General features: G+C 41.9%; 1 protein-coding gene across 4 annotated transcripts in view; it reads right to left on the bottom strand.

Moving 5' to 3' along the window:
* CAMKK1 (calcium/calmodulin dependent protein kinase kinase 1) overlaps positions 1-25666 on the bottom strand; it is a 197512-nt gene that overhangs the window by 121439 nt on the left and 50407 nt on the right. For all 4 annotated transcript variants that reach the window (XM_054008395.1, XM_054008396.1, XM_054008393.1 and 1 more), the window contains exon 2: positions 13161-13730. In XM_054008395.1, the coding sequence (XP_053864370.1) occupies positions 13161-13628 (468 nt within the window). In that variant the 5' untranslated portion in view covers positions 13629-13730. The remainder of the gene's footprint in view (positions 1-13160; positions 13731-25666) is intronic.

Below are 25666 nucleotides of genomic sequence, written 5' to 3'. Positions count from 1 at the left end.
ATTTTGTTCCCTCCTTGTTCAATTTGTTAAACATGTTTGTTTACATGCAAAGAGCGACCACATACTTTCAGCCAGAATGACATATTATTCAGAACAGCAGCAAATTCTCCCTTGAGAGAATGCAGTGTGTGTATATATATATCTCCTTTATAGCAGGCTGCATCTGAACAAAAATTGCAGCTATCTATGCAGCAGCATGGGGAATTTCTCTCAATATAAAGGTATAGTACACAGAATATAAGGCATAACAGAGACAAACTGCTTACACTACGTAACCTAGCTCCTTACTTTAAATGTCTCACTCTATTTCCTTCCTATCGACTGTGACAGATCACACAAGACTGCCTCCTGCTCCTGCCCTCAAATTGTATTTACTTCCACTGTCCCTTCCTACCTTGTTTCCTGTGGAGGGGGTCGTCAGGAGAGCTGCCAGTTGAAGAAGCCTTGGCAGTGCAGTACCATTTGAGCTGTGCTGCCAAGGAGGAGAGGGATGGGGAAGGATACTTGGCTGTACAGTAGATGGGTGAAGGGGGCTGATGCAGCGAGGCCCATCGGATAAAGCATTGAACGAGGACTCAGGAAACCTGGGTTCTATTCCTGGCTTTGTCACTGGCCTTAGGTAAGTCACTTCCCTTCTCTATGCCTCAGTTTCCCTATCTGTAAAATAGAGATAATGACATTCACTGGCTCTGCAAACTGCTCAGTGATCTACAAAGGAACAGAACTACATTATGGAAGGGAGAGAGGAAGACAGAATTTTATAGGCTGTTCAATTAATGCACCAAATATGTTGTGAAGCACCATGTGTTTGACTTTATGTTACAAAAATCAAAATAAATACATATATTTACTTTCTTTTTGCTTGCAGTGTGTCAGCTGCAAGAGTGGTAGACTCCACTTTATTAAATTGTTCTGCTACAGAAAAACAAGACAATTATATAGTTTATCAGGGAGAAATATCTGTCTTTGGGCCCAGTGTTCTTTAAAGATAGCATTTTAGATCCCTATTGATTCCATCATGCTAATGTGTTCACAATTGCTCATAAATCAGAACAGGAACTATAACGTTATTAAGATCCTTTGATGAAAGGCTGTCAGAGAATTAGAATGCTGTGTCTATTTGAATGGACAGTACTTGTTTTGTCTTAAAACAAGATGCTCTGTTTGTCATCATGCACAAGGCTCCCTTTGGAGGGGGGAAAAAAACAAAACAGCACCAGAGATCAGTGTTGATCAGAAATCAATGCCACAGAATCAAATATGGGAGTCCATATTCTAGGACCAACTCCAGAAGTCCAGTTATTACATCCCCATGTAAAAGATGGAGACACTGACAGGTTGTGTGACTTGCCTGAGTTGCACAGTGAGACTGTGTCAGAACAGAACGAAGACCAGAACCCAGACTTCATGACTTCCAGTTCTGTGCATTAGCCACAGGAGCTGTCCATAAATTAAGAAGGGGGTGGGAGGGTCCTTTAATTTTGCATGTTTGTTTCAGTGTTAAGATATTTCAAGGGGTGGGTGAAAGGTGAAAAATATGCACCTTACTTCTAGTATGAATTTATCAGTGAGGGTAACTAACTATAGAAACAACTTACCAAAGGTCATGATGGACTCTACATCAGAGGAAATTTTAAAATCAAGATTCGATGTTTTTCTGAAAGATATGCTCTAGTTTAATACAGTTGTTGGGACTTGAAGCAGGAATTAGTTCGGGGAAGTTCTATGGCCTTCTATGTGTTATGCAGGAGGTCAGACTAAATGATAACAATGGTCACTTCTGGCCTTAAAAGATACTAATCTCTATTCTCGGAGTGATGCTCCAAAATAATATTATTAAACAAAAATTCAGAGCTAATAAGTAGGTTAAATATTAGTTAAGCAGGGGAAATACGGAGGTAGCATATTATTAATTGTGTTTATTACAGCAGTGTTTAAAGACCGAGCACAAGTGGGCCCCATTGTGCGAGGCACTGTAAAAACACAGTAAGGAACAGTCTCTGCCTCAAAGAATTTACAATCTAACTAGACAAGACAGACACAGGGTGGGGGAAGGGCTAGCACACACAAGCAGAATGAACTATATGGTGGTGACAAATGTCATGTTAATTTTTTTTTTTTTTAGGGGGATGGTAGGTGGGATTGGATAAACTAAATGGAAATAAAAGAGAAGGGAGTGGGGACTCTGAAGAAAAGTGGGCGAGGGGGACCAGGCAGGGGAGAAGAGCTAAAAGAGGGGCAAGTGTGATAGATCCTTATTACATTCAGCTAGCTTTGAGAACTCCATATGAGGAGCACAGAACAGAGACAGAAATGCTAAAAGACAAGGACGTACGAAGAAAAGCAGACAGCTCTGGAAAGTTCCAGGAGCACAAGACGTGCCATGCTGTATCAGACCAATGGTCCACCCAGCTCAGTATTCTATCTCTCACACATCTCTGCACTAGATGCTTCAAAACAACTGAACAAATAATTAATGGCCTGATCTTGCAAGGTGGTGAGTGCACTCTACTGCTGTTGCAATCTAAATGAAAGAGGATGAAGAAGCTGTTAATTCCCAAGGCTGGACTTTGGAAACAGACTGTGGGAAAGTAGATAGCAGATCCTTAAAGGTTTCAGAGTGGTAGCTGTGTTAGTCTGTATCAGCAAAAAGAACGAGGAGTACTTGTGGCACCTTAGAGACTAACAAATTTATTTGGGCATAAGCTTTCGTGGGCTAAAACCCACTTCATCAGATGCATGGAGTGGAAAATACAGAAGCGGGTATAAATATACAGAGAACATGAAAAGATGGGGGTTGCCATACCAATTCTAACGAGACAAATCAATTAAGGTGGGCTATTATCAGCAGGAGAAAAAAAAAACTTTTGTAGTGATAATCAGGATGGCCCATTTCAAATAGTTGACAAGAAGGTGTGAGTAACAGTAGGGGGGAAAATTAGCATGGTGAATTAGTTTTTAATTTGTGTAATGACCCATCCACTCCCAGTCTTTATTCAAGCCTAATTTAATGGTGTCTAGTTTACAAATTAATTCCAGTTCTGCAGTTTCTCGTTGGAGTCTTTGAAGTTTTGTTGTTGAAGAATTGCGACTTTTAGGTCTGTAATTGAGTGTCCAGGGAGGTTGAAGTGTTCTCCGACTAGTTTTTGAATGTTATAATTCTTGACGTCTGATTTGTGTCCATTTACTCTTTTGCGTAGAGACTGTTCGGTTTGGCCAATGTACATGGCAGAGATGCATTGCTGGCACATGATGGCATCTATCACATTGGTAGATGTGCAGGTGAACGAGCCCCTGATGGTATGGCTGATGTGGTTAGATCCTATGATGGTGTCCCTTGAATAGATATGTAGACAGAGTTGGCAACGGGCTTTGTTGCAAGGATAGGTTCCTGGGTTAGTGTTTTTGTTCAGTGGTGTGTGGTTTCTGGTGAGTATTTGCTTCAGGTTGGGGGGCTGTCTGTAAGCGAGGACTGGTCTGTCTCTCATGGTCTGTGAGAGTGAGGGATCATCTTTCAGGACAGGTTGTAGATCCTTGATGATGCGCTGGAGAGGTTTTAGTTGGGGGCTGAAGGTGATGGCTAGTGGCGTTCTGTTACTTTCTTTGTTGGACCTGTCCTGTAGTAGGTGACTTCTGGGTACTCTTCTGCCTCTGTCAATCTGTTTCTTCACTTCAGCAGGTGGGTATTGCAGTTTTAAGAACGCTTGATAGAGATCTTGTAGGTGTTTGTCTCTGTCTGAGGGATTGGAGCAAATGCAGTTGTATCTTAGAGCTTGGCTGTAGACAATGGATCGTGTGATGTGGTCTGGATGAAAGCTGGAGGCATGTAGGTAAGTATAGCAGTCAGTAGGTTTCAGGTATTGGGTGGTGTTTATGTGACCGTCACTTATTAGCACTGTAGTGTCCAGGAAGTGGATCTCTTGTGTGGACTGGTCCAGGCTGAGGTTGATGGTGGAATGGAAATTGTTGAAATCCTGGTGGAATTCCTCAAGGGCTTCTTTTTCATGGGTCCAGATGATGAAGATGTCATCAATGTAGCGCAAGTAGAGTAGGGATGTTAGGGGACGAGAGCTGAGGAAGCGTTGTTCTAAGTCAGCCATAAAAATGTTGGCATACTGTGAGGTCATGCGGGTACCCATAGCAGTGCCGCTGACATGCAGGTTCCCATAGCGGCACTGCTATGTACCCGCATGGCCCCACAGTTCACTTGCACATTTACCAATGTGATATATGCCATCATGTGCCAGCAATGCCCCTCTGCCATGTACATTGGCCAAACCGGACAGTCTCTACGCAAAAGAATAAATGGACACAAATCAGATGTCAAGAATTATAACATTCAAAAACCAGTCGGAGAACACTTCAACCTCCCTGGACATTCAGTTACAGACCTAAAAGTTGCAATTCTGCAGATCCTTAAAGACAGTCTCTCAGCCTATCGGAGTACAGCAGCAGCAGCAAGAGCACTGAGAACCGAGAAAGAGCAACCACTTACCTGGTCTCATGCTCTCTGCTTCTGCTAAGCATGTGCTGTATGGCCTTACACTTATACACACTACGCTGCCTGAGCAACAAAGAGATAGGGACAACTTAATCAGTGATCCCAGGAGATGGACAGGACAGGCAGGCTCTGGGGATGGTGAATTCAAACACCCAGGGAGAGGAGAGAGAAAGTGTGTGAGTGTGAGAATGTGAGACAGAGCAAGAGAGAAAAGGACAATTTAATCAGTCAGGAGAGTCTGGGGGAAAGAAAGGGTGATCCAATTAACCATACTAGGTAGGTGGTGGAAGAAAGAGTCAGATTAGCAAATGGAGAAAGGGGTCTTTTGCTTTCACCAGCTGCCTATAATTTTTTTCTTTTATTTTTTGGCCGGGGGAGGAGAATGAGTGGTGTATTTTCAAATACAGTACTCCGGCATGGTATTTTAGAGTTCTTACATTTTCTTTTTCATTTATAATATCTCTGCCGTTTTATGTAAGACAAGTCACATCAGATATGGCAATAAGGAGATTCAAAGTCAGTCGGTAATGAGATTTTTCAGAGAGAGAAGCTCCCATCTCCAATTTTTTGTAAATACGGGGACCAGAGTCCCATCCTGACAATAAACCAGATTTCAGTTCTAACAGCATAGCCAAAGGAGGAATCTGGCAAAGTCAGCATAAAAATCTATTGTGACAGAATGTACTCTTGGGTCCACAGCCTACACACTGCTGTAATAATCTTTCTACAAGTATGCCCTGTGAGGTATCATCTGAAAACTCATAATTTGCTAGTCAATGTTGTTTTGATAAAATATGTGTGGCAGCATTGTATGTGAAGTTATAAGATTTCCCTGTATAATGCTATTAACACATGTTCCATACCATAGCAAAAGTTGACAAACAGGACCGTTTCAAACAAAGGAATGTGTGCTCTGCTTACTTTGCATTTAAGCAGTAAACAGTCATCAAGCAGGAAGGGTAGAAAAAGAAACTCAAACAGGTTAGGGAACATCCTTCTCCACTTTTTGTCTCCAGAATCTCAGCTGGAAATGTTTTCCAAGAAGGGACTGACAATACAAAAAGGAGGGACAAATACCCCAACACACCCGTCCTCTCTCTTTCTCTGTGTCCATTAATTCACTGCACCACAAGGGACAAAGAAAGCAGCCATTGAACTTGAAAAGGGGTCCTGACCTAAGAAGTTTGGTCAGTAAAATTGCTGCGAGCATGTGGTGAGAAAAACTTTGCTTTGAATTTAACTTAGTTTGTTAATTTAGGAACCAGTTGCTTTTTATCTTGATTTTTCTTGTAACCATCTCTCACTTTTAGGCTTCATTTCTTGTACTCACTTAAAATCTCTCTCTTTGTAGTTAATAAACTTGTTTTATCTAATCCAATGTGTTTAAATTGAAGTGTCTGTGAAATTCCATTTAGGGTAACAAAATGTGTGCATATTATTTCTATTAAACAAATACAAATTCATATAAAGTCTGTATTGTCCAGGAGAAGGCTGGGCAATATAAGACATACATTCTGGAGGGGGAAAGGGGGGCATCTAAGACAGAGTGTGTTGGGGGTCACCCTGCAGTATAACCAAGGCTGGTAAGAGCCAAGGCTGGTGGGCAGCACACACATACTGACACAGCTGGGAGTGACTTTCAAGCTGGAGGCTGTCTGGGAGCAGTCCAGACTGGAGGCGACAGCAGCAAAGCATTGTAAAGGGCACCCCAGGTTAGAGGGCAGGGGTGACACAGCTACTCATTAGTCTGGATTGTACCCTGGGTATGTTATAGCTATCCCCTCATCATCTTGTATATAATGAAGAGGAAGCTGTGAGCTGTATATACAGACAGCTCATACTGAAGGAGACAGTGCAGTCCAGTGGACAGAAAACTGGACTCTGTGTTAGGAGACCTATGTTCTAATCCTATCTCTGCAATGACTTATTATGGACCTTAGTACTAAAACTCTTTGTGCTTCAGTTGAAGATCACGTTACTCCTCTTTTTAAGGCATTTTGAGATCTATGGATCAAAAGCAAGTAATCTCATTAGTAATATTAATCAATCTTAAAGGAATTACACAGTAAGTGTACTACAGAGTTAGGGCAAGAACACATGCAACGGGTCCTCCTGGCCACAGTTCAAGAACTAGCTCCTCTCCTGAAAGGAGATTTCCATGCAGCTTTCTAGGCAAGGAACAGCAACCCCCAAAGGACTAGCAGAATCTCTATAGATGTATGGCAGGCTCTTCTATAATACATCAGAGATCCACAGTAGATAGACCTATCAGATCATCCCATCCATCTACCTGCAGCACATTCTTTAGTGTTTTTTTTTTTTTTTGAGATTAGTTTTAAACATAGGAACTATGGTGGCAAAGCACTGAACTGTTACAACTCCTGGTATAATGATTGATGAAAGCATAGCCAATACCGGATTGGAAATTCTGATACATCCCAGGGTGTAGCTGGACAATCCATCTTGGTTTCTGATTGATGTAGACTATCCCTGCATATCTGACAAAGTGCGGATGTTCATGGATTTAATCTTCATTTTTGCAAAGACTATAATTTACCTTGGGTAATCACTGCTAGCTCTGAATGATGGATGCACTGTCTCTAGAAAGACATTGACTGATGATGCCAAACAGTCATTGCAAGGAGAAAGGAGCAGTTTTAAAGGTGCTTTAACACATGCAGGTCACCAACTCCTCCAGTACAGATGTGTCCCACAGGACTCACCCGGAAAGGACTTGAATGCTCACCTGCACTGAAACCTGGCGGTTATTCAACTACTGGAGAAGCAAGTCTGTGAGCCTGCCCTATTGGCCTCTCAGCTCACAAAGGAACTGTTTACCAAAGCTTCTTTAGGGATCTGTATAAAAAGCAGCACAGCATGATCATAATTATCACCACAATCCCATTTCATCCCCAGCAGGATAAAAGCCTCAATGTGGTGTCAACCAAGACACTTGGAATGTCCCCCCTCCCTGCCCATAACTCCACTCTGCCAAGTCACTATTCTCTCTTCATTCAAATCCACCCTAATGACTCTCTTCTGCAGTGAAGCATACAAGAAGCAAGTGAACAGATAATAGTGTAAGCTTTAAACAAATTCCTATTCATCCTGGGGGCTTCCTCATACATCTTTGTCAACCATACTATCTTGTTTTGACTGCAAGTATGCTGGAAGAGGAACTGTCTGTATTGTGTCCTGTACAGATCTGAGCTCACAGTCCATGCTTAACAAACGATAAACAACATAGTGGTAGTTGTGCAAAAGATACCATTGCATCACTCCATTTATTCATTCTCATCTCTCCTTGTGATACCAAATATCTCTGAGCTTCACTAGTCAGTGATTAGCCTCTGCTCTACATTCTCTGTAATTGCCCATATTTCCCCTCTGCCTGTCATCTCTTACAGAACAGCGTCATCAGTCCTGTTTTCTGTAATAAAAAGCAACCACCTTCACTGCTTACTTTTCAGTACCACTGTCCAGTAAAGTTCTATTTGAGTCAGCCTCCATTTCTCTTTTTGGCCCATCTCCCTAGTTGGAAATAGCATGTATAACAACCCCACAGGATGGCTCATCGGTACAGATAGGGCCCAGACTCTTCAGCACAGTTCTCCACCGAGGAAGCTAAAGGAGTTATTCCATTAGAGGATAAGAGGTTGCTGCTGACTATCTTAATCACTGCATGGGTTGGCCAGAGAGGAAGAATAGTCTTATGATAAAGGACTTGTTGGGGACTTGGGATATATGGGTTCAGTTCCTAGCTGTGGCTCTTCCTGTGTGACCTTTGGAAAGCCACTTCACCTCCCAGTGCCTCAGTTTCCCATCACATCCCTTTGTGTGTCATGTCTATTTAAACTGTAAGCTCTTTGGGGCAGAAATGCTGTCCTATCTGTCTAAACAGCACTCAACACAATTGCATCCCAATGTTGGTTGGGACTGCTAGATGCTACTATAATACAATTGAGCAATAATAATAATAATGTGAGGTTGTATTTTAAACTTCCACATGAGTAAATAAAATTTTTGGTGTAAGCATAGTACTGATGTCTTAATGGAGGCCAAGCTTTCAAAATCTGACCCAGAGCCTACTGTCCTGCATGTTTCCCTCTCATTTCAGTTTGTAATGTCTTACGGAGAAACACCTCACAGAAGCACAATTATCCAGGACACTTCCTAGAAGAGTACTAGCCGGAGGTGTTGGTCTACTCATACAGATGCCATAAAAGATTAGCCTCCATGGGGAAAAAAAGTATTTTCTGGATAGATAACCGTGCTGACCTTAAACATACAGACCACACTGACGTACTAAGGAATGTGTATTCCACAAACATGACCAACACCTACAGTTTGCTCCCAGGAAACCAAGTATCTGTGAGCATGTGGACGCAAGCCCTCAACCTGCCTCTAAATTTACCCCTAAATGCTTATGAGAATCAAAGCTCAGGGGGAAAAAACAAACAAATCCATAGCAACTTTTCTCCCCAAGGTAACTCTGCCCCTCCCTCACAAAGACTGCAGATCCCTATCCAAGAGCCTAGAGCACCTTCTCATCTCAGTTCACACAGATTGGCACACCCAGCTCCCCAGGGTACAACTAAATACCTAGGTATACAGGTAAGAATGAACCCTGCTTGTGTGGCACAATCAACTACAGAAAGATTTGTTCATCTTTGCTTTTTGAAAATGATTGTCTGAAGCAAGTGGGGTTATGTTGGATGTAAATCAGGGCAGAAGTGGCCTGGAAAGCAAACAGGAAGATACCATTATTTGAATTACGGTAGTGCCTGGGGAGCCCTGATCACAGCTGGGGCCCACTGTGCTAGGTACTGTACAAATACAGAAAGAAACAGATGAAAACCTCTGGGTGCACATACCCATACCCACACTCTATACTGAACAAATGAAGGATTCTAGAGGAGTGCTGGATGGGAAAAGCCTGTACTGCAAAATATACAGATAATAAAAAACCATAACCAAAGTCTACAAGATTGGGCCTATAGATTTCCAGGCTACCCTTAAAACCTGAACCATAATATTGTTGTCTTTAAAAATATCACAAGGTCCCTCTGACTTAGACTCCCTGCCAATGTATCCCTTCACCTCTTCCTGTTGCAGTGACACTCCATTAATATGAATGATGCTTTCCACAGAATGCAGCTTTGTTAAGTATTTCAGTCATGGTGTAGCAGGGCTCTTAATAGCTACGTTAAACTGACCATTAAAAATGCAGCACTGCACAATAAAAACTGCTACTGGAACAGAGAAATGAAGGTCTCTGTATTTGCATTTCAAACCAAGCTTCTTTTCGAAAGCAACATCTATTGACTAAGATATTGATTTTATATATGAGGGTTTTGATTCTTTTGAATTTCCCTGCAGATTGGAACTTGTTATAAATATATTCCACTGCAGTTACCTTGAAACAAATTTCATTCCCAGCACTGTAAAAATCACTGCAGAATTACAGCACTGACATATAGAAGTCAAGTAAGTTTTCTGAAATTTGTTCTGAACCTCCATTAAAGCATATTACTGGGGCTAAAGAATACTGCAGACACCTATAGTTTGTTATATTCATATATTCTTTTTTATTAGTGCTAGAGTGCAATGAATTCCTATCTCACTGCTCAGTGATTCACAAAGGTCCGCCACTCCAAAAAATACAACAGAACAATAGTTTAAAAGTAATAATAATTTGTGCTTTTACAGTATCTTTCACCTGAGGATCAAAATGGGATTTACAAAGGGAGTAAGCAGAATTATATCCATTCTTCAGATGGGGAAAATTAAACCACAGGAAGGCTAAGTGACTTTGCCCAAGGTCATTCGGTAACTAAATGGTAGAGTTTGGATTAGAACCCAGAGTTTTGACTTCCAGGCTCATGCTCTAGCTATTAAACGATGTAGCCTCCATAATACAGAGCTATCCTCTGCCCTCAGCTACACCTCACTGACTGCAGCAGGGTGGCGTGGGTGTAAGAGGTTAGGAGTTAGCCCATAAGGATAAGCTGTGGGCAGTACCTTAAAACCTTTAGTTATGCATCCAATAGTTTAGATGTTCATCTGACTCTCTGAACCTTTTGATATTACCCATCCCTTTAAGAAGGCCTCGGCTCTTCCTTCCAACAGATCCTGAATCCCCCTGTCTTTACTGAGTCACTCATCTTCCCCTCCTCACCTTCACTGTCAAGTCGTTTCTGTGGACTGGCCATGCAACCTCTCTCATCTCTGATGACCACCACCGAAACCCTTCCTGTGGAGCAAACAATTCAGACACCACAAAATGCACCTCGCCCCACTGAACCCCCCAAGCTATTAAAGTCTCCCACACAAAGGGAGGCAAGTACATGAGAAGACTATGAAACTGGAGAACTGGGGCCCACCTGAAAGGGTACCGTGTTCCTCCATCTAGCTGCTGCTTCCAGAGGGAAAGGAGATTTGGCGGCAATAAAGGTGTGGAAACTGCCATCGAACCTCTCTCTTCCAGCAACCGCTTGAGTGACCAGATTGTGCTGAGGGTTCTCAGTACAGGTGATGGAAGGGGGAAAAGATTCCCCATCCCAGCTGTTCTATGCCTCCTACTGCAACCTCAGGGCTGGAGCAGCAACCCCTCTATGTAGGACAAGGCTATCAGATATTGTGTAGTCACAGACTCCCTGCTCCATCATCACTTGCACCTACTCCTATCCACCTTCAACTCCAACCTCCTTCCCCCTGCCACAGAGGAATCTCCAAGAAGCATTACACTGCGATGAGCTGGGGATCCTCACCCCCCCATGTACACTCCCCAAATCCTGCTTCCACTCTACTACATGCAGAGGGACAGTTCTGGTCTTTGCAGTCAGGGACCTTCAAGTCCCATGCAGGGGAAGGACAGGAGGTGCCACTAAATTCTTACTATCTAATGATGAAAGATGAAACCTCACCATGAAACCACCGGTCACTGAACTGTATTGGCTTGGCAGCTATCTTTCTGTAAAAAGTAGAGAAATGAGGAAGCAAAGAAACAGGAAGCAAAAGAGGAAGAGAAACACGGGGAAACAGGCATGTGGCCAGAATGAAATATTCATGGAGGAGCCAGATTCTTGAGTGCTCAGCATCTACATGTAGGGATAGATGTTCAAAAAAGCTCAGCTCCCATTTAGGCACCAAAATAAGCGACCAAATGGGAGCTGAGTAGGGCTGGCCAGAAAACAAGGATTGTGTTTTGCAAAAATATTTGAGTTTTCAGTATTTGTTTTTGTTCTGCATCAGAACAAAACAAAGCCCTTTCACAAAGGGCATTCACCAGAGACGTGGAAGACCCAGATTCAACCTCATTAAGAGCAAAGACTTGAACTTGAGTCTCCCCAGCTCCTGAGCTATTGGCTACTTTAGCCTGGGGTCTCTCTCTCTCTCTAAATTTTATCCTGGATCTAAGACACCTTCCTGACAAAAGCTTTGTCAAAACCAATAAATTTCCCCCAAAGGTTTTGGTTTTGATGAATCAGCATTTTCCAATGAAAAAAATCCTCACCAGCTCTAGAGCTGAGCTCTTTGGAAATCTGGCCTTAAGAGAACTACCAATGGCCTTATGTATCCTGGAATCTCACACATTAGAGAAGGAAAAGATTGGTACATCTTTGCCTCCCTCCAGTCAGGATTGTTTTCCAGTACTCTGTTCAGAATAGCTTTATATGGTACGAGTGAAGTTGTAAGTGCTATTCTGAGAGCGGGTTACACGGCCTACAAAAGGAATACAGGCCTTTCATTATGCAGAGCTTTCAAAGAAAACCCTATCAAAGTTTCAACATTGTCTGTGAGCACTTCCTGTATTATTCAAGCGCTGTACAGCTTGTGTTACCACTGCTGCATGCCTTATTTTATTCAGTGAGCTCTGAGGTGTGAAATAGGACTGTGTAATCTGCACATTCACAAAGCTGTTTGGTGGGGCTCTGTGGGAGTCCATGCAATCCTGGAAACACTGTCTGAGGAATTTAGCTTCTACCTGAGGAATTATTTTTGAAAGTCAATAAAAATGTAAAAATCAGGAGAGGGAGATGGCAATATATTTACAGTTCATATGAAATTAAATCATGTCTCCAATAACCACAACCTCATTCACGTGGCATGATGGGAAATGCCCGATCTCCACATGCGTAAACCCATAAAATAATCATGACAAAGCTGCCACAGCAGATAAACTTCTTGAGGGCCCATGCGGTAAAAAAACCCAAGGAAATCCATTTGAAACCAGCCTTACCTCTACTCATTAAAAAAAAATTATGGGGTACCAAATTTAGCTTACCATGCTGCTGCTTCTACTATTCAACTGGAATAGTTATAAGGAAGGCATTAACTTCAATGGGACAACTCATGTGCTGGGCACATGCTTACGTAGCTTACTGAATCATGACCTAGATGATCAGATGGTCCATTTACAATAGAAGTAAAGACTGCTTCAAGTGTTGAAGGCACAGACATATACAAGTTGCTTACCTATGTTACAACCTATGCTACAAGTTGCTTATAATCATAGATTATTGTTTTTAGGCATTTATGCATAAGTTAAATTTAGTGCCTCTGAAACTATTGGCTTTGGAGGCTAAGTTTCCTATCAGCAGGCAGAAAAGACAGCATCATACGTTGGCATCATCATTACAGCAGAGAAGAAACCTACCTCAGAATCTGAGATGGCGATCCGGTTGGACTCTATCGTTGGTCTCCTCACTATACGTGGCGAGATATGTGTTAAAGGTCCCGTTGCATAAGGACCATAGCCTGGAGCATTGGTAGAAGCCAGGTAGCTTCCTGTAGGTCTTTCTTGAAGAGACAACTTTCTGCTGGATAGAACAGGCCTAGTGGGAGCTTTCTTTGGAACATTCATCTGATTAACATCCTCTGTGTCTTGTGAAGGTAAAGATTCATTTGTTACCATGTCACTATGGATCCCATTCCTCTGCATGTCTGCTACACTGTCAGAAAAGACTGTGTCATTCTCTTCTATTGCTTCTTGAACATTTTGGTCATCTATATTAGGCCCAACAGCAACATCTATGGCTGCTACTCTCTCTGCCAGGTCAGTCTGAGTGTCTCTGCAGCATGTGTCTGCACCTTCATCAGTGGTGTCGGCTGGAGAATCTCCCATAACTGTGTGTGACTCTTAGGATCTCAGATGACACTGTGGATAGCTGTGGTCTTAGGGCTCACGGAAAACATGTGGCATGAAGGATTTTCTCCACGTGGATCTCTAGAAGGAAACACAATGAAAGATTACCGAGTGATAGCGTCGGCTAAGAAAGGATGTAGCCAAAACCTCCAGTAGCAGGCATGTGAAAAAGATTAGAAGAAAATGAAGGCAGAATGTCAGCAGGGAGCTATAAGTTAAAAACATCCAGAAGGAAAAGCAAAACCAATCAACAAACTAGTTACAAAACATTTACAAGTGATAAGGGCAGAATTTCATCAGCTGATCTGGAAGTCAGCTAAAAGATACTTCTGCTTTTCATATCTAGATCAACAGATAGTGTTAGTTTCTAATACTGGAAGGAGGAAATTAGTACAGCCTCTTAAAAGAATAATGACAGGGATGAAAAGCCAAATATCTGATCTTCTTTTAAAAATCACATTTATAGGTACAGCATATCACAATTTCAGGGCAACTGCACCAGTATTTCCTCCTGTGTGGTCTGTGAGAGCACCCTTTTAAAGATTTCTAGCTCCCAGCCGTCGCCTCTCCTGGAGGGAGACCCATGTCTCTCTCTCTTCTGACAGAGATTTTTAAGGCGGCAGTGCTCTCAGATCTACACTCTGATATCCCCCATAGGCCAGCACCTGTGCTTTGCTTCCTCTCCATGGACTTTGAACAGTGTATTGCCAGCAGTTACAAGTTACCACATAGTTCCTTCTAAGCAAGCACATTTATTATTAAAGTAACAGCATTAAAAAAAAAGAATATAAAAACAATAAAAGAACCGACACACACGCTAAAAAGCTTATCAGTGATCACCCCGAATTCCAACATAGGGCTCAACTTGGTTTTCTTGGTTACAAGAAAGGCCTCAAGTCAATTTAAACTCAGGTTATTTATCCAAGCACCCTTTCCTTGTCTGCTGGTCTCTGGAGAATCTAGTTTGAACCAGAATATTCGAGCCTCCCCAAGAGGTGATACCTCTCTGGAGGTGTTAAAGCTGAATTATTTGCTCTAACCATCCCCTACTGTTTTCACTTCCTGGAGGAGCTGTGTTCACCTTCCCTTGATGGAGTGCATGCAACATCTGACCCACAATGATACATAAACCATTCATAAACTTAATACAATATGGCCTCCCATAGATATTGCTGGAGGTTGCCCTATCTATCACACAGCATGACACACGGAAAAACACACATTGTGAACCAACCATTCTTACAGAGTGCATCAAATCCATAGCCACATAGGACTTCAAGATAATCACTACACTGTCCATCCTAGCGCCTGAGAACTTAGATCTCAGAACCTCCTGCTGGGAAAAAGCCTAGCGAGCTGCACTAAAGGGAACTCTCTGTGACGTTCCCCCGGGTGTTATCTGGACCGGTGAACTGCTAGATCACTCCAATCCTTGGCTCTGGGAGCCAGCCTTACCCTGCTCTGCTGTGAGAACCCCCACTCCTGGGCTGTTCATGCACAGCCTCTGGCATGAAAGCTGCTCCCAGCTACTTGCAACCGAATGACACTAGCCAATACCTCTGGTCCCAGATACAACCCTAGGAAACTTGGTCTTGCAGTGTCCATTTATGCCCGCTGGACACTGCAAGATTATATGAGTTCATCAATTTAACGAAGAAATGGATATGTACCAGGCTTGTTATCACAAGGGGAGTCTCTGACACGCTTTAAACCAAACGCACTGCTTCAGGTAGAATAAACAAACATTTATTAATTACAAAGATTGACTTATAATCACTTAAAATCTAAGCATAACAAGTCAGATTTGGTCAAATGAAATAAAAGCAAAATGCATTCTAAGATTATCTTAACACTTTCAATGCCCTTTCAAACTTAGATGCTTCTCACCACAGGCTGGCTGGTTGCTCTTCAGCCAGGCTCTCCCCTTTGATCAGCACTTGAGTCGCTTAGTGTGGTGTCTGCAGATGTAGGTGGAAGAGAGAGGAAGAGCATGGCAAACCTCTCTCCCTTTTATCATGTCCTTTCTTCCCTCTTGACTTTACCTTCCCCTTCAGAGTCATGTGAGCATTACCTCATCGCAGTCCCAAACTGACCAAAGGAAGGGGAGTGACTCACTCGAGAGTCCAACAGATCCTTTGTTGTTGCCTAGGCCAGTGTCCTTTGTTCCTGTGAGGCTGGGCTGGTTTTGTCCCATACAAACCCTGATGAGGTGTGAACTGCCCCTCTGCTTCTGCAGAGTTTTTGCATGGGCTTGCTTTAAGCCATGAGGACACATTTTCAACCTCATAACTATATACATGAAATTACAACCTATAACATAACACTACTATAACAATGATTACTATGCTATTACCATAACAACAATGCTCAGTATATCATGAACCTTCCAAAGACACCCAACATGACAAACTTTGCATTAGATCCACACAATCATATTATAAGGATGAACATGGGGGTGTAGGGTGTTCCCACAAGGTACAGAACGTCATACTCTCCTTTTGCTGTTAGCAGTACAGGGCCAAGGATACACAGTTAAACCTTGCTGATCCCAGTCACTAAGGGGCAGTCACACATACTCACATGTCCAATTCATTACAATATAATCAACAGAAAGGTTTTTAAAAAGGCACAAAAGGACTAGTATATGAGCTGCAGTGTAAATATGTGGCAGTTAGAGTTGCTCTCTAATACATTCTGAAAGGGTGATGAAAAAGGGTGAAATTAGCTATCCGATGGGTACATTAACCTAACCACCAACCACCTAAGACTATAAAAAAAGCTGATAGGTCCAGAAAAGGAAATGATCATATATAATATATAGCTGTCACCCACTAATCATCTCTGACAACACAGTGCTGCAGGACATATACATCTGAATCCCTTAACTGGATTTTTTGTCTGGTTAGTCCTGGCATTTCTCTCTTACCCTGGATTATGTTTAGTGAAGTACAAAAATGCAAGAATAACACTAGCCTGCTTGAGTCTTTTATACATAAGTCGAGTTGTTAATTATTGTCATACACTGGTTCGGATTCTGATGTCACCTACACCAGTGTGACTCCAGCTTGAATGGAATTACTTACTTCTAATTCACACCACTTTGTAAATCAAGATCAGAATCAGCCTACCATCTTCAGTCCAGGCACACACAGGCCTTTGCTGTAGATCATGGGGAGTCTGTGCACAGTGACTGAAGGGAAGGTCCTGGCCCTAAGCATTCAATAAATGCACAATTAAAAATAATGAAGCTGGACCCTGCTGCAAAGAGGCTGTGAAGAGGGTTTAAGAGAAAAACTGCACGAGCAGGTAAGGATATGGGGTCTAATTTTGCTCTTCTTTACATCTACTCAACCTCATGGACTTCAATAGGTTTTATGGGTGTAAACAAGGGAAGAATTTGGCCTACAATCTTAACTCCAGATCACATCTGATCACACGCCAACAGGTAAGAATTTTCATGCTTTCTTAGCACACTAAATATCACAGACTGGAAAGAAGCAAAATTGAACAATTTTCCCCTTGCAGTAACACTGTTCTCTCTCCCAGGCATAATCATTCCCTGCTCTCTCTGCAGTTTAACAAAGTGATAAAAATGTCACAGTCATTAGAAGCCGCAATCAAATGGCAGTTTTAAAATCTTACATTAAAACTATATTAAACTATCTAACCGCAAAGCATGAATCCCCTTCAGAGAATAGGGATGCTCACAGAGTAAGGAGCGAGAGAGAAATGCCCACCAAGAACCCATTTTGCTCCATCAACTGTAAGTGTACGATCTGGATGAGCTTTCCAGAGAGGAATGCTGCCTTCGCACTAAACATACATGTTTGCATATAGACTTGGCTAATTCCTGTTCATGGAGCGCACAGGGTTGTGGACACTGCAGCTCTGTGACCGCGCTAGGAACTCTGAAGCAGTTCTATTAGCGCTCTGTGGCCTGAAGATGGGAAGCCTGTGAAGAACTCCTGTGCAAAGCTCGTATGCTAGGGCATTGCACTGGAGTCGAGAGTTTTGGCCCCCAGAGTGTAGAAACTGGCCTTTATCCCAGCATGGGAAGGAGATGGGTTCCCATGGATTAGTGAAGTCATTAAGTCAAGGAAGAGAAAAATCCATCCCACACTCAATTTGTTACCAGGTTGTCTCTGACAGGCTCAGTATTAGGATGCAGCAGCAACAGATGCAACAGATGCAGCTCTGGACAGAGGTGCATACCATGCAAACTGATCTACTCACACTGTTTGTGTACACTCCAGCCTCGGCATTTACTTCTGATCAGAACAAGAGAAGCCCCAAACCATTTAATCTGATGTATGTGGAAGCCAGAGGAGGATGAATTTAATTAAGTTTTGCTGCTCAGTAAAGTACTTGCAAACACTGGTTGAAATGAAAAATCCCAAATTTGCTTCAATGTTTGGTTCATTCCCTTGGTCAACAAGAATTTTCTTCTTTAGATGATGGATGGATAAATTTGTGATTAGGACACTTGGAACTCCGGAGATCTGGGTTCATTTCCTAGCTCTGCTATAGACTACCCAAATGACCTTGGGTAAGTCACTTAGTATCTTTTTGTGTCTCTGATCCCCAATGTTTGCCTTTTCTATTTAGGTTGTAAGGTCTCTGGAGGAGAGACTGTCTCTTAGTAAGTATTTATACAGTACCTAGCACTTTGGGACCTGATCTACACTGTCAAACAAATAATTATTAATAACAATAACAAGTGCAAATATTTACACTGGAAGCATTTGGATAGCCATCTTGAAACTCTCTCTCCGAGTTTGGGGGCTGATTTTCATGATGCATTAAGCACTCACTCTCTGGAAATCAGGCCCTATTAAGAGATCTCAAGTTGAGCAATCAAAATCACTAGCTACTTTTGAAAATAATGGCCTCCAATGCTATCTGGTACATGGCAGTATCCCCTTGCTTCTAAAAACCACCTGCTAATATAGGGCAGCAACAAGAGATGCCATTACTGGCCTTCCAATATATACCCAGGGTATGCTATTCTGAAACATGCCCCATAACATCTATCTAGCCACATACGGTTCTTATCACTGTAGAATCTAAGAACAGCAGCCATAGAGTTAACCAGTCTTTTCTGCAAAGAATTCTAAGTTCCAAAGCTGTTATTCGTTTCCGCGTGTCTAGCTGCTTCCCAAGCAACACAGTGCCTGAATAAAAGGTCGCCTACCATCTCCTTCTTCACCAGAGATACCACAGTAGGATGCATGAAGGAATCCGTCTTTGTAAAAGTTAATTTGCTTCTGAGCATCTGCGAAAAGAACCCCACCGCAACTCTCAGCCTCAGGGCAGCCAAAGCTGAATGAATACAAACGACCAGAGGCCATAACAAGGAATGGCCAAAAGAGAAAGAATGCTGGCAACGCTTGCAGAGATGACCAAGACAGACATATACCGTAATCTCTCTGGGTTTTGCTCAATGTTTGGATAGCACCTAGCACAGAGGGGCCTGGATCCCTGATTGGAGTCCCTAGGTATTACCACATAACAAATACACAATAACAACATATTGTTTGGATCATCTGTATATGTCAGCCTCCTCCTCCCTGCGGGTTTGTTTAATACTCTGTTTTATAGAACACTCTTGTTATTTGAACAGATAACTTGCCTTCCTGAGCAGTCACATGATCTTGCTATTGTAACGCTGGTCTGTCTTCTTCCCTTAATCCCTCCCCCCGCTTTTTTTTTTTTAACTGTTTATGATACTCACTTATCATGCCATGGCAGAATATTAGATTGTAAGAGCAAGAATCTTCATCTTTTTCAGAATGCTGTAAATATTAACTAATGAATGGAGGAGACCGGAAGGATGGTCTGTGGTTATGGCCCTGCACTGGAACTCAGAAGATCTGGGTTCAGTTCCTGGCTCTGCCACAGACTCCCTGTGAGATCTTGGGAAAAATCACCTAATCTCTCTGTGTGACAACTGTCCATTTGTAAAATGGCAATACTACTACCTCCTTTTTCTGCCTTGACTATTAGACTGTAGGCTCTTTGGGGGCAGAGACCGTCTCTTACTATGTGCTTGTATAACATCTAGCACAATGGGGGCAGATCTCAGTTGTGGGCACTAGGTGCTACTGCATCACAAGTAAGAATAATAAGTAATCTTAACAATATGAATATTAAGAATAATTAATAACAAATTAAAAATATCTCTTTTGAAGCAAGCCAGGATGCTGAACTTAACACTCAAACACACCACAGCCAAAACAAGAGAAAATAACCATCTTTTGTTTGGTATATGTCAGGGATAGGCAACCTGTGGTACGTAAGCTGATTTTCAGAGCACTCACACTGCCCGGGTCCTGGCCACTGGTCCGGGGGGCTCTGCATTTTAATTTAATTTTAAATGAAGCTTCTTAAACATTTTAAAAACCTTATTTACTTTACATACAACAATAGTTTAGTTCTATATTATAGACTTATAGAAAGAGACCTTCTAAAAATGTTAAAATGTATGACTGGCACGCAAAACCTTAAATTAGCGTGAATAAATGAAGACTCGGCACACCACTTCTGAAAGGTTGCCGACCCCTGGTATATGTGGTTCAGGAAATTTTACAAAAGACTTCACAAATGCATTATACTTCATCATTGCATGTTCTAATTTCATGATTACTCTAATTGGCATAATCAGATGCAATTACACTAATTGCATATATAAGCAATAATCAACCAAAAATTACACTTAAAAAAAATTCTCCTTAAGGAAATTCCTACAACAAAAAAACATTAGGGCGACTAAAAGAGCTGAGTGGCAAATCTGTTCAAGTGAAAGGAAAGTTAGCATTCAGGCTTAAAGCCCCAAGATCCTGATGAAATAAGACACTGCTACAACACTGTTTTACTGTCCACAGTTATATCTGGGGACCCATTTTTAACTTCGGTTAAGCGGGTGCAACTCCCATTGAAATCAATGGGAATTGTGTCCGATTACACTCTGGCTGAATTTGGACCCTAAACATACGGGAACTCTGAGCCATTGCTGTAAATTTCCTTGCTGTTGCAGGTTTGTCTTATATCTTTTATTGAAGAGATGGGACCAGCTACACAGTCTGGCTTCTAAAGATCTGTTGAACTTTGATTCCAGATCCCAAATAAGTAGCTCACACACATCTCTATTTTAGTACTTTAATGTTGTTTCCCATTGAATGACTATGACAGATTCTTTTATTTTGCTGTTTCTTTCCTTTCTTTTCTTGATGGCCTTTCATTGTCAGCTCAGGAGTAAATTCCTGGGGAAACTGAGGCTCCGAGGTTAATGACCTGATTATCAGAAGTGCTGAGCACCCTTAAATCCCACTGAAGTCAATGAAAGTGCTCAGCACCTCTGAAAATCAGGCAATAAGTAACTTGCCCAAAGTCACCCAGAAGGATTTGGTATCAGATGCGAGTAGTCCTGTGTTCTGAACAGTAGGCCATGTCTCTCTCCTGAACACCCTATCCAGTAGAGATGACCAACACAGACATACAGCTTGGACTTTTTGTATATGCCAACCTCCTCCATCACAAATACATTTAGCATTTTTGTAATACTCCATTTTTTTTCTGAGAATGACAACAACATTTGCAGCCGGCCATAGGACAAGCTGAAGGGAACTAGCACAATAACCATGTGTGGGTTGTTTTTGTTGTTGTTTGGGGGGAGAGCTTTGCTTTAAAATAATAGAAGACATCAGAGTCAATGAACCGTAATGATTAAGGTATTTTTAAGTATTAATAGTGAAGTATCTTGACGAAGCTAATTCAACAGCAAAGTAACAAGTGAAGACACTGCACTCTATTTAGGATTCAAAATACTGAACGAGTTTCCTTTTAATAATGGCTTTTCAAACATCTGTGCCAATAGGAAGCAAAACAGCAAACAAAAATAAAATATACTTGGATTGTTCCCAGGTAAATAAATAAATGGATTAGTCTCAGGCATGCTAATTTTCTTGTGTTCTCTGTAATGATGTCTTGGAATTGCCCTAGAAAGGGCATGCAAGAACAAATGAACGGAAAAAAGGGAACCACTGGAATTGGAACTTAAGAAGTAGTTTCCAAAAATTGGGCCTGATGATCCCACAAGGTGGCAAAATTGCCTTCGACTTCAATTGGAGCAGGATCAGGCCCATATGACACTCAACAAATTATCTCTGAAACACTGCAAAAGCATCATGGCCTTTCAGTAACAGTGCGGTAATCAGGGTGCACCCTCTCAGAATCAGCATAGGGCAGAAGATTATGGAAAAAGAAGAACAGGAGTACTTGTGGCACCTTAGAGACTAACAAATTTATTAGAGCATAAGCTTTCGTGGACTACAGCCCACTTCTTCGGATGCAAGATTATGGAAAGACTCTCTTATTTGTAGCTTGAAAGAAAAGGAGAGAAAAAATGCACAGCAATGAAAGTGGTTTCATGTGCATATATTTGCATGAATAAACAGTGCACAAGGAGTCTGCTTCCTGTTTTTAACAAGGGCTTTGTTTGTTACAATTCTAGATAGTCCCTGTTGTTTGCATTGTGGCTCAAGTGGGACCTATCCTGGAATCTCATCAAAGATTTCCTGAAAGTCAGGAAAAGCTGCTAAAGGAGCAACAGTTATTATCAGACTAAACTGTGACCCTGACCAAGGGAAAACAAATGTAATAAACATTTGGGTTTTCTTCTGGGACAGTAGTTATTGCTGACTGTATGCTCACTCTCACATACTGGTCGGTATGTACAGTCGTCTGCATTAATGGCTATGTTATAGGCATTAAAACAGATTCATGAAATCACAGGATTATCCACTTAATTACAGATGCACTGATTTTCTCCATACTAATGGTAACAACAGAGTCCCCATGGCCCCGATGTGGGATACTCCCACACAAGGCACAAGAAGTTTCACTAAGTTGCCTGTGTGGAATTTCTTGCACATTCTTCATGAAATAAGTGTGAATAAACCCTCTGCCTCCTCCAGCCCAATCAGGGAAGCACTTTTGGGGCCCAATCTTGACATCACTGGGCTATTGATCAGGCCCTAAAAGAGAGGGACTTCAACACAGCAAGCTGACCTTTCCAGCGAAGCCGTTCTCTGAAGCACTTCTCAAAGCTCAGCCGCTCTTTTAAAATAAGAATATTAGTAATCTGTTGCCATAGCAATGCTTTCTTACCCTTGACAACAAATACTCCAGCACTTAGCTTCTATAAACTCTGCCTACCACCCCCTTCTCCCAGTCTAGCATTATCCTCTCTCTCTCTTTCCACTTTTTGTTCTTCTCACTTGTCTGTCATTTAAAACAATTAATATAATACAATAGCTGCTAGGAAGCAGCACTGTTCAGTCATCAGCCTAACTTGCAGCAATGCCTAGTACCTGCAGCTCTTCACTGACTTCAACTGCAGTCGCAGGCACTAGTCACCTCTGAAAAGCAGAGTGATTTCAATTCCCAAAACTGCAGTGATGGAGCTGTATATTCCCCTCAGAGTACAGACAGCTTCTCACTCCTCTCAACTTTCACATCTAGAGTGGATTTTATAAAGTTGTCATTGTTTCTTTCTACTACCCAATCTGTCTGTCTGACGTCCCCGGTTGTCTTTTGTCTTATACTTAGAATGTAAACTCTTTGGGCCAGGGACTATCTTTTGGGGTTTTTGTACAGCACCTAGCACAATGGTGTCCTGGTCAATGACTAGGGTTTCTAGGTGTATGGTAATAATAAATAAATAAGCAAGCAAGCAAGGATGCGTTCAGCCACAAGTTATTGGGCTCAATAGTGTTCGTTTATAGAGTAGAGAAGAATAATTCCCTCTCAAAGAAATTATTGGATGAAATTCTCTGATCTGTGCTATACAGGAGGTCAGACTTGATGTTGATCATAATGGACTTAAAATCTATAACTCTGAATTATTTTCCAGTAGCTGATTAAGATTAATGATACTCTTAAGGAAACTATTTATGGCTTTCCTTTCACCAGTTCTGTTCAACAATAAAGCCCTATTTTGTGGCTTCCTGTTTTCGAAGTTATGGGTCATTGCATTTCAATGGGAATTCTCATTTACATACCTATCATTCCCAAATGACCTAACAGTGTTTTACAGATGTTAACCCTGAAGACCTCTAGGCTGGACAGTGGGCAAGAACAATAATTTTACAGAATGGGAAATAGGGCAGAGAGTCTTGCTAAAGTCCTGGTACAGCCAAGTATAGAACACAAAAAGTTCTGACTCTCAATCAGAACACCCCAGCCTATTGTAGAATTGTTGGTTACAACGGTCTTCGCTGGAAGGGAATGGACAAATGGGACACCTGCACTTACACTGTCCTCCTAGACCATCCACCATTCTAAAGACTGCAGGAGGAACTTAGATCAGGCTGTCCAGATGGTGTCTGCTTGATTGGTAAACCAATCTTAACCATGCTTGTAGAGGGCAAAGATGCAGTCTTGCATACAAGGTTACATAAGCCGATGCCGCCCTCTGACCCAGCAATCTGAGCCTCATTTGGGCCATGGTGGATAGGTGAATCCTGAGGGGGACACATAGATTATAAATAGTTCAGAACCTCTCTTGAGGAAGAAAGGCCTTCGCTACCAGTAGTGCTGGAACTAAGGGTGCTACCACACCCCCTGGCGTGAAGTAGTAATAACAAACACCAAATACATGGTTTCCCCAGTTTCCATCAGCACCCCCACTGTAAAAATTGTTTTACAACCCATCTTTGCTATTTTAGAATAGAGCAAGGCCCCGATAAATTCCAGTCTCTGTGTGAGTACCAGTGTTGACTTGTCTTTGTTCAGCATAAGTCCTAGAGAGTCAAAAAGAGAGAGAATGAACTGGAAATGTGCAACGACCTGATGATGGGATGTGCCACATGTGACGGTGGCAGACCAGGTGCCAGATCTTACCAAGGCTTTAGGCCTCAGCTGAACACTGACAAATACATTGCTGGAAACCAGTCTGTTTCACCGGTGTGTTAGTATAGCTAAGGTGGCTTTTGAACATAACACAATGTGTTTAGTGTGTAGACATTATGAAATGCTTGTAAGTTGCTGAATGCTTTAGTCTCACATAATATTTTTATCATATGCTATAATATTTAAGTTTTTGCATATGACTGTAAAAAATAAAACTGTGAATTCAGTCAGGAGTGATCATCTTCTAACCACCAAGAAGGTCTATCAAAACTAACTGGGCCATTGTGGGACATCACAAAACAAAGACTTTGTTAATTATCCCTTCACACCCAGGAAGAGGCTACCTGCAAAAGGGCTCATCCCATCAACTTGAATTCTGGAAGAAGGAAATAAAAACAGTGGACAAGAAAATGTTTCATCTCTCTTCTGGTGTCTGGACTCTCCCAGGGCTGGAGCTATGAAACAGAAGCAGAGATTCCCCAAGGTCAACTTGGGTTAGCCCTGGAAGACATTCAGAGCTGCCAGATTACTACAACTGCGTCACCTTTTAAAACCATAGATTCTAACTTATCTGTGGATATGTGCTTGCCTGCTTTAAACCTTGTAATAATTCTCTAATTTCTTTGTCCTAGTTAATAAATCTTTAGTTAATTTCAGGATTGGCTACAAACCTTGTCTTTGGTGAGATATTTAAGGTACAAATTGACATGGGGTAAGTCTCTTGGGACTCGGACCAACCTGAATATTTTGTGATCTTTGGTGCCTTGCCACCAATTATCTCTAAATCCTGCTTGCCTGGGTAGTAAGAGAGACTGGAACTGTCTGTGACTCCACTGTAAGACTGCTATAGTGCTTCAGAAGTTCACATTTGTTACTGAGTTGGTGAAGTCTAATTATAGTCTACCAATTTGGGATCATTGCCTCGCTTCTTGGCACTCACAGTCGTGAGCCACTTCAGACAGTCATCTAGGTGAGGGATGATGTGTCTATTTTTCCACCTGAAGAATGCCACCTCTACTGCCATACATTTTGTGAAAACATGTGGGTCTGATGCTAGGCCAAAATGGAAGAACAGTGTACTGATATTGCCTGCCCACTGCCATGAATCT

This window comes from Malaclemys terrapin, chromosome 18, assembly GCF_027887155.1.
Source record: "Malaclemys terrapin pileata isolate rMalTer1 chromosome 18, rMalTer1.hap1, whole genome shotgun sequence".
Taxonomy (NCBI): domain Eukaryota; kingdom Metazoa; phylum Chordata; order Testudines; family Emydidae; genus Malaclemys; species Malaclemys terrapin.
The sequence above is the reverse complement of the archived record's forward strand: the minus strand, read 5'-3'. Positions and strand labels throughout refer to the sequence as shown.